The sequence below is a fragment of the Octopus bimaculoides genome, chromosome 1 (assembly GCF_001194135.2).
Source record: "Octopus bimaculoides isolate UCB-OBI-ISO-001 chromosome 1, ASM119413v2, whole genome shotgun sequence".
Classification (NCBI taxonomy): domain Eukaryota; kingdom Metazoa; phylum Mollusca; class Cephalopoda; order Octopoda; family Octopodidae; genus Octopus; species Octopus bimaculoides.
This window is the reverse complement of record NC_068981.1, coordinates 55281018-55291275: the sequence shown is the minus strand read 5'-3', so window position 1 is coordinate 55291275 and position 10258 is coordinate 55281018. Positions and strand designations below refer to the sequence as shown.

At 31.2% G+C, this 10258-nt stretch overlaps 1 protein-coding gene across 1 annotated transcript in view; it reads left to right on the top strand.

Moving 5' to 3' along the window:
• LOC106883885 (bromodomain-containing protein 1) overlaps window positions 1-10258 on the top strand; it is a 106396-nt gene that overhangs the window by 70035 nt on the left and 26103 nt on the right. Inside the window, exon 8 of the mRNA XM_014935024.2 lies at window positions 5055-5181. Coding sequence (XP_014790510.1) covers window positions 5055-5181 — 127 coding nt within the window. The remainder of the gene's footprint in view (window positions 1-5054; window positions 5182-10258) is intronic.

The window sequence follows — 10258 nt, the reverse complement described above, 5'->3', positions numbered from 1 at the left end:
GACAGAGAGAGGAATTTTTAATAAATAGATTGCTTGTCCAAAATCATACAAATATGCTACAAAGTTTTCAATGGACTGAGTCTACAGTCCAATTTCCAGAATTAAGCTAGTAATGCTCTTCAGAAAAGTATAAAAGTTAAATTTTCTGTTACCATTATCCTGTTTATCAAATTTCTTGAGCCTATGTAAGAAATGATATTGTCAAGTTTATGGTTTGTTAGTTATTGGAGGTGTTTAGACATGGACATTTAATGCTTTTGATATCTGTAGTATTGATAAGCATGTTTATATTTTAAAATGATTTTAATTGCCATAAGTTTGTTCAACCTTCACTTGTTTAAAACTGAAGCATTTCAGTTTTGATATACTTTCTAATATAATAGGTGAAATTTCTTTAGTATTTTAAGTGAATCTGGTTAAGTAATTGTGTATCTAGGTTTTAAACTTCTGTTATACAACCTTTTAAATTCACTAATAGTAGTTTCTTTAACTCTATATTTTGGAATGGTACCTTGCGTACATTTGCTCTCCCAAATAGCACATCTGTGGCTGCTGATAAAACTGTACATCTCATCAAATTTTTTTGAGAGACCAGATGCTCTGGACTTAATAGACACCTACTTAGTGTTGTATAGAATGTATGTCACTTAAGTTTGTAGTTTTCTAGTCAGATTATGCATATTTTCTGCTGCCTATTTAAATTTGGTTATAAAATAAAAAAAACATAAAAAACTAATTTAAGAATTGGAAAGTAATTATTTTTCTGTAAGTGACTTTAAAAAAATTTTCTTCAAAAAAAGTATTTATTTTTTCAGTTTTTAAAATTCATATTTAACCCTTTTGATACCAACCCTCCTGAAACTGCCTGAGACGGCCTCTGGTTTTATGATGCAAACTTCCTGTTTTAAAGTTATTTAAATTAAAACCTTCAATCAGAATTTATAACAAACTTATTTGACTAAATTTTTCATTATTTTCAAAATTAATTGAAATTAAAAGCAATGTGTTTCACCAGAAGTATGGTAAAAAAAAAAGGGTAAAAAATAAAAACCATTCTTTGATGAATGTTGAAATATTTTAGATAAGTTAGCAACATTTCCTTAGGGTCTTTCTGTGATTTTTTTTTTTTCAGGGACGCAAAATTTATTTTTGGGTGGGTGGGGGATAAATATTGTTTTGCATATCTGTTGACATCTCAAGAAAAAAAAAAAAAAAAAAAAAAAAAAAAAAACTAAGTGAAATTTAAAGAAAACTTTGACAATTTCTTGCTAAGGATTGAACAAGTTATTCGGATAAGGGTAGTTTTGTTTCCATATAGATTCGTTCAAATAAATGAATTCCAATAGTGGTCGATATGTTTTGACTGTCTTGTTTTTCTTTGTGATTTGTTTTATTTGATAATAAAATTTATGGAACCTTGCTAATATTGTTGAACTTGGCTCTAATGCTGCTTGACCTAATTCTGACATACAAAATAGAATTTATGATGCAGTGATCCTATAGTGTGCATGAATTCTGGGATTGTTTTCTTTTCTATCAGCTTATTAATCACTCATTATTCTATAAAAATAAATTTTTTATAGGACTTTGTTTTATATTTAATGATCATCATCATTTTATGATTTCTTTGGATGGGTCTTCTAGCACAGTATCTCATTACTTTGTAATGACTTGTGGGGACATGGTATTTCATTATGCAACCATAATATACTGCAAAGCATATTAAATGTCAATACCATGTAGTATTGTGTTAGCTGTGCTCTTAAATTACGTGCTAAAGTCATCTCTACCGATTTTCCATAAAAATTATAGCCAGCACTGATTTTGTTACAGTGGTTCATATCTGAGACACCAAATGTAAACAAACAATGAGATCGTTGATGAAAAATGATTCATCTTATTCTGTTTTCTGGTTACTGTGCCTTTATAACACTTGTCTCTATGACTAATTAGGCTACCCAGGTAATGGAAGCCATTAACTACTTCTGGAGAATCTTCTGAGTATTTAAAAGAATTCATTTACATGGATGCTCTTATTTCTCACTGCTTTTGAGTATGTTGCATACAAAGTCTTTCAGTCTGTCAATTTCTCTGATCCCTTTTCATAGTTTGAGCAAAGTCACCTTCTTGATGGAAGCAGAATCCTGACTTCTTTCCTATTCGCTAGAATTTTTGTCTTTTCTAAGCTTGCTTTGAGATCTCTTGGTTCTAAGTTTTGCTTTCATGTTTGCAATATTTTCTTTAATTCACTGAGAGATTCCATATGTGAATTAAGTTAGCATACTAGAGTTTCCACAAACAGCTAATCTTAAACTCCTCTGAAATGGCCTGGAGAAAATAACACACAAGAGCAGACTGAAACCTGAGGTCTAATGGACATCTATTTTTTTTATATTCCATGTGTTCTTTTGAGGTAGTAAAGGGACCTCTTGACAAAAATAATAGCCAAATACCCTCCAGTTACACCGCTGTCAGATTATATTGCATAATGCAGTTTTTATAAACTGTCTATAAAAAATGTGATGACTAAAGATGGACCATGTTATATTGTAGCTTTGCCTAATCAGGGCTGACCTGAGGATAAACACCGTATATTTAATACTTCAATTTGAGGCATTTTTATCAATATTCTCAGTTCATGGTTATTGGGCTAAAAGACAAAATTATTGTGAATATATATATATTACACCTATCCAGAGAAAGCATTTTAAACAAATATATATATATGCATATATTGGCGTTAGGAAGGGCATCCAGTTGTAGAAACTCTGCCAAATTAGATTGGAGCCTGGTGTAGCCATCCGGTTGCACCAGTCCTCAATCAAATCGTCCAACCCATGCTAGCATGGAAAGCGGACGTTAAACGATGATGATATATATATATATATATATACATATATATATATATATATATATATATGTTTAAGATGCTTTCTCTGGATAGGTGTAAACATATTTCATAAGCAGCAAGGAAACAGCGTAAGAGCATGAGTGTTACAAGATCATTTGGGAGATAAAATTTCTTGATTTTAAAGTTACCAAAGATTTTTTTTTTTCACATGTGCTAACTAAACTTTTTTGGTAACTGTTGTGTGAGTGGCTTTTGGGTTTTTTTTTTAATATTTAATTTGTACTATCTCTTTCTTTTGGAGTGGAGCAATCATTCCCTCTCTCTTTCTCTCTGATAAAAAGGTTTGTAACATCCCCTCTTTCTCAAAGATGGAAATCTTCAGATCTAAAAATATTTCAAGTGTAGCTGCTTTTGATGCTAAGCTAGTGATATTATTGATGTTTAAAATTGCTGCCTTAGAAATACTATAGGAAAGGGTGTCAGTTTCTGCAGTATTGTGTTTGGCCTAGAAGCTGTAAGCTCTGCATTCTCACAAAAATAAAATGGGTTTAAATGTGCTAGTAAAAGTCAGCTTTTACTTATCTGTATTATTATGTTCATGGAAAAATGAAAGTTTAAAAATCACTTCTATTGCTTGTTTCTTTAATAAAGTGACCAATTTAAAGTTAGGTGAAATATTGAACATGTTTTTAAATTCATTTTAAAATTACTTATAATATCTGAAATAGTAATAATTAGCTTCCAACTACTATTGTTGTGTTAACATTTGTAGTAATTTTTGCATTTTTGATATTGGAAGTATCTTGTACATTGTCCACAAAACAAAAGTTAACTTTCTAATCTAATTGGAGTTGATAAAATGAACATTGGTAAAAAATTTTCCATAATGGTATCTTTTCTAAATGTCATTAAATAGAGTGTTGTTCAATATTCATGCTGTTGAATTTATAGAATCTTGTAAACATTCAAACCAATTTTAGTAATTAAAGTATAATTAAGGTTGATTCAATTAATTATACACCTGCCCTTTCCATCATTTAAAAATAAGAAGTAATATTAAAAGCTGCTGCTTTATGGTATAATATAATTGTATGGTTTATTAAGGGTGGAGCTTCTGAATTTTGTATAACACTGCTTCTTTATTTGTGCTGGCAAATTTTATATACATGCAATTTGTATGGAATTAGTGATGAAAGTGTAAGCAAAATTGTTTTAATCAAGATAATTAAAACTTGAACTAACAGCAATGCTATTGTAGTTTCTTACATTGGCACAAGACTACACATTTATATGGAAGAGATATAGCTAGTTGATTGACCATCTCTACTTTAGTGTATATCTGGCAGCTTTTTCGTTAACCCTTGAAGGATGCAAAGAAAAATCAATTATGATATAATTACGATATATATTTGTAGCATAGATGACAAAACTGTGTCAAGTATTCAGTCGTGTACATTATCATTTATGCAACTACAGGCACTGTGTTATTAAACTTTTTGTTTGAAAGCTTTTACCCTTAACTTCACTTTTTTTTTTCTGTATGCTACTATCATTAATATGGTTTCTATTAATGATACAAGCAATTAGGCACCAGGTTAGAAAATTGGTGGTGTGAGGTTGGTGAAATCAGTGCCAATACTTTACTGTTTTTTTATTTTTTTGACACTGTGAGATAGTTGATGTTGGTGAAGACATTCTCTTTATCTGATGTATATAAGTATTAAGAAAAGAAAATATTTGATAACATTAATTATAGATGTCTACATTCTTTTACCAAATCACTACATCTATGACAATACTGATTACCTTTCACCTGCAGATACTTTTTTATTTTTGCTAAGATTATTATTTTAGCGTGATGGATTGGTAGAGTCATTACAGGAATACAATAAATGCCTTGTATTTGTTCTGAGTTCAAATCCCACTGGTGTTCTCTTTGCCTTTCATCCCTCTAGGATTGATAAAATGAAGTACCACTCAAGTATTGATGTTGATTTATTTAACTATCCCTCCCGCCAAATTCTGACCTTCTGTCTGTTGTCAGAAACAATTGTTATTTTTATTTTTTGTGTTTATTTTTGTTGGAAGAAACCAAACTGCAGTAAAAATATTTTCTGACAGCATTCTTTTTCAGTATTTATGCAAAGGTTTTTGCATTCAATTATCTTTTTTAACCATCATTTTTCTTAACTTCTGTTTGTAGGGGGGATCCATAGTGAGAGCTTGCAAACGAACAATTGAGAAAGTCGGTTATGATCCTGAAACAGGATTACACTTAACTGAAGCTCCAAAGTCTCAAGATAAACAACCTGTTGTTTTAGAGAAAGACTGTAAGTAATGTTTATTTTCATTTTTCTAAATATTGTTTATGATTTTATTACCAGATTCCAATTACCTTACATTCTGACCTGAATATAAAAGAAAAATATAAAAACACAACTACAAATATTCAAAACATTAAGAATTATGGTCAGTAAATATAGGAAAAATTGATTGTTGATGTTTTCTTTTGTGAAAGATTAATCAATATTCAAGGTATATAAAAAATAAAAGTTAAGATGAAAAAATATGGAAAAGTATAAAACTGTAAATGTAGAACAACTTTCAAGTAGATTGATTGCTAAGATCTGCCAATGAATTTAACCTTGACCTGTATACTTTATCTGCTGTTTATTAACTTAACTGCCAAATTCTTCTGCTGGAATCACTCTTAACATCTACCTCTGCTGACAAAATTTTACTCACCCACTTTTAAAATTTCTTTTTATTTTCTCATCTTATGTGAATTTATTATTACTGTTGTTAACACTAGAAGTAATATTTGATCACTAAAAAGTTGACTCATATCAATCTAAGTCTTTGAAAACATTTTTCTAAATTGTGACATTGCTGAGTACACAATTGTAATATTTGTGTCTGGGAATGTAGACATTTAGATATTCAGTACTTGGAATTCATAGGAGACCTGCTGATTTATAATGGTTTTTAGATTCAGAAGCACCATTCACTGTCATTTCTTAGGTTATTTTCTCTGGTATATTTCTGTACCCTTAGAAACTAGTTCTTTAGCTGCTGCTATTTAATATTGTGAATGGCAATCAAGAGGCACTATTTCAGACTAGACTTAGAATTACATGCCTTCATTTTTCTATAATTTATCATGAGCCAGGTGTTGATATTGCTTTTCTAGTTTGGCATGTGTTGGATTCCCTCCAACCTCAGCCAACAGTGAAATGTTCTATCTTAGGTCTAACATTAGCCTAACTGAGTTAGTTTAGTACTCATGGAAGGTAACATTCTCAGTCTATAGACGTTATTATTGATAATCGTTAGGCTGTAGTCTTTATGTTTACTTTCTTACTTTAATCAGCTTTCTTCTGGTATCAAGTTCTATTGCACTAGACAACATACTGTCTCGTTTGTTTTCTTTAGCAGACCTATATTTATATTTGGTAAAGAATCAAAGTTATTTATGTCATCTTTCTATTTTGCATTTAGCTGGAAGTAACTTTTAGCCTAAGAGGGTATTGGAAAAATCTGTTGCACAATGTCACTTTAATTCTTCTTTGTTATTGGTATTTCTATCGTTGGCAAATTTCTTCCTTAATCACAAGTTTAGTTTTAAATTGAATATAGACTTTGAGAGCACTACTGATTTTGTAAATGACCAGGTGTAATAGTGAAACGTTACACTAGCATAGAATACTAAACTTCAGTGTCACTCATTTATGATCAAAATGTCATTTATGATGATTACTCTGTGTGTGTGTGTGCATGCATGCATACATACATGCAGATACCCCCCCCCCCCCTCACACACACACACACACATACACACACTATATCCAAAATCTTATAGAATCATTTCTCTGGAAGATTCTTGAAATATATCATCGTCATCATCATCATTGGAATTAGAAAAAATATTACTGTTTTCACTGAGTGATGAATATATTTTTTATATATCTTAAACAGTCTTTATGACCATATAAACTTGTCTTTAATTATGTTCCCTTCTTACCATCATCATACTTGGCATAAATCCTCTATATGAAATCTGGAAAGATGATAGGCAAAAGTTAATCGAGAAGGATTTAAACACTGATTGACTTTCATTAAAGTAATTGATTCCTGCATGAACTTGTGTGTGTGTGGATGAAAGGTAGTGGCAGTTCTAAAATAAAAAATATCCTTTAAAAAAAAGAAAAAAAAAAGAAAGACATTGTACCATATGCACCATTGCACATGCAGACACATATATACACAGTCTGCTTACAAAAGCACTAACCAGAAAAGTAAAAAGGAAGGCATATCACTCACTAATGCCCTCCTTCCCTCCCTCTGTTATGTCCTTGAGTAAGGCACTCATTTCATATTGCAGTCTCTTCAAATGAAAATGGGTACCATCTGAGTGCAGACATAACACTCTTCTCTCAAGCTGTCACTTTTTGATGTTCTTTTGCGACAAGGATGAGAGAGAGAGTGCCTGTATCAGCTCATGACTACAAAGTAGTCTAAAACAGTAAAAGTATGGTATATGCTGCCAGTCATACAAACTTGAAAGTGATGGCTATGGATATATATGTGTGTTTTTATTCATTCACCATTCATTCATCATCATTTTTAACATCCACTTTTCCATGCTTGCATAGGTCGGACAATTTGTCAAGTCAGATTTTACCAAGGCCAGATGCTCTTCGTTTTGCTAATGCTCTTGTATGTATGTGTGCATATATGTGTGTGCATAATTTTTGTGTAACGTATGTAAAATTACCTAGTCCCTAAAAGTGTTCTACTCTTTTTTCTATATGATGTATGTAATTATCCATGCTTGGGAAACTATTATGAGATACAACAACTGTCTGGATAATAAATCTGCAAATACACTATTTGATGTGATTAGGGAGCAAGTGATTTGATTGAGGTCAATAACTTATTTATTCTGTTTCACCTTATTGATGAAGTTCTCCAATTTAGGAGGCAGTTTATAGAGAGATGACAGTCTTTTGACCCTGACTAATTGCAGGTCCTGAGCTATAGATGGATTTAGGAAGAACTTGATTTTAGTATCTCAAAGGTTTTAATTTGTCAGTGATATTAGTCAAAACTCTATCTTTTGTGAATTTCTTAGATTCTGACCCAGAATCTCTCTGTTGGATTGCTTATATAGAAAATCTAATGAAACCCTTAATTATGTCAAAAAATTTCACATTATCTAAACTGCAAAGAATATTTGGTTAAATGTATCTCATTGTGATTAGCTCATTTGTCAGCTAATGGGGAAATTTTTAAAGGAAGCTTAACTTGTAACAAAGCAACTAGTATTTTAAAGAGAAACTGTATTTTATTAAGAAGCCTAGAATTAGGAAGAACATATCTAGCTATATTATTTGGCCACATTTATAGTTAAAATCTTTTCTTTTTCAAGAAGTATTTTCCAGTAGAACATGTTCTACTGGAAAATGCTTTGGTATATAAGTATTGTAAGATCTTTCATAGGAATATTGTAAAATTGTCTTATTCTACAGCTAAGTTTGGACGAAACATTACATTTTTAGATGTAATTAAATTAACAAATAGTAATAATAATATTGTTAATGTTGATGGTAGATACGATGCAAATTTAATTGCTGTAATAGAAATAATTGTTCTTTAGATGAGAACTGCCATTTTAACAAGGTAGTATATGTATGTGATTAACTCCTCTCCCCATCACTATGAGTAAGTTGTATATAGGTTTAACATCCAGTAAATTTAAGGCTAGACATGACACACAGTCATATATCTCAAAACCAGGCTAGTAGGAATATATCATTCTTCTATATTATATCTGGGGCTTGACAGATAAAAAGCATCTAGTACAGCACTCTGAGAATTTGGCAGGGGACAAATTTTCCAGTGATATTAAAAAGCCGTGTGATTTATGTGTGGCAAACATAGTGGGGATCCTTTTTGCTGAAGATACAATTTTGAATAGGAATTCTGAAATCACTTCAGTATGTAAGTCTAAAATTTACAAGATATACCTACATTCAGTCCAATTCCATACCCAGATGTATGAAAACTAAATTCACTGTTTTTTAATTGCTGACTTTAATGAACTGGTCTGATGACTAATTTTCATATCTAGAATTGTGTAAATGCTAATGATTAAAATTCTAAAAATATTACTTTCATGATAATCAAACACTAAAATTAGTTTTATTCATATAAAGATTGAATCACATTTTAATTACAAGGAAACAGAGTAGGAGGAGGAAATCAACCATAAGAAAATAGGGGGTGAGTACACTCCAGAAAAAAATGGTGTGTTCAGCCACATCTTGAGGACATGACTGTGATGGCATTATCCTGGAGAATGGCCTGCAACACTCATTGTGGCAGACACCTCACCTCACAGGGTTCATTTATGAGATGGGTCACAGTTAACCCAATTTTGCAGAGGAAATTTGCAGTGCAAAGTCCGAGAACGCCTTGATCTTCAATTAGATTATGTCATTATAATATAGATAGGTGTGTTAATTTAAGTATGAAAGTACTTCTATATGCATATATATGATTATATATAACTATATGAAAGTATGTCTGTATACTTAGACAAGCAGTAAGAATGCATGTAGATATGTTTACAGTGAGGTACCTATATATACAAGGTTCTCTACACAAACTGAATAATGAACGGATTTTCTAAAGAAAATTAAACTTGCAGAATGAGCTGAAATTTGATCAAGGAACAACGAGCAGACTATGCATGCCTATAAGTGACTGGGAGCCTATTAGCTGAAATTTGAACTACAAATCACAAGCAGACTACATATGCATATAATTAGCTGGCAGAACATGTACAAACAGTTCATTAAAGTCCATGTATACATTTCATGGGGCTTGTAAATTTACATACATTATATAGAAAATGATAATATTTCTTATATGTTTTTGCTGGAAACATAATTGTGGGTTGACATCAGTAAGACAAAGGGAGAAATGTGTGCATGTATACACACACACACAGCACATATACATATATACATTTATGTATTATTTATTTATGGACAAGTAAAACCTCATTTTATGCCTTTGCATGGAGTTTAGTGTGGCTCACAAAAGATTACCTCTATTTATATGTATTTCAACTATTCATGTAACAAATAATTTGGTTAACAAACAGGGCTCTGGAATGGATTATGCTCACATATAGAGACCCCATTGTATGCATATGTATATGGCTGTGTTCATGTATATGTGTTTCGATATACTTTCACATATTTATGTATATATATATATATATATATATATATATATACACACACATATATATATAGGCGTAGGAGTGGCTGTGTGGTAAGTAGCTTGCTTACCAACCACATGGTTCCGGGTTCAGTCCCACTACATGGCACCTTGGGCAAG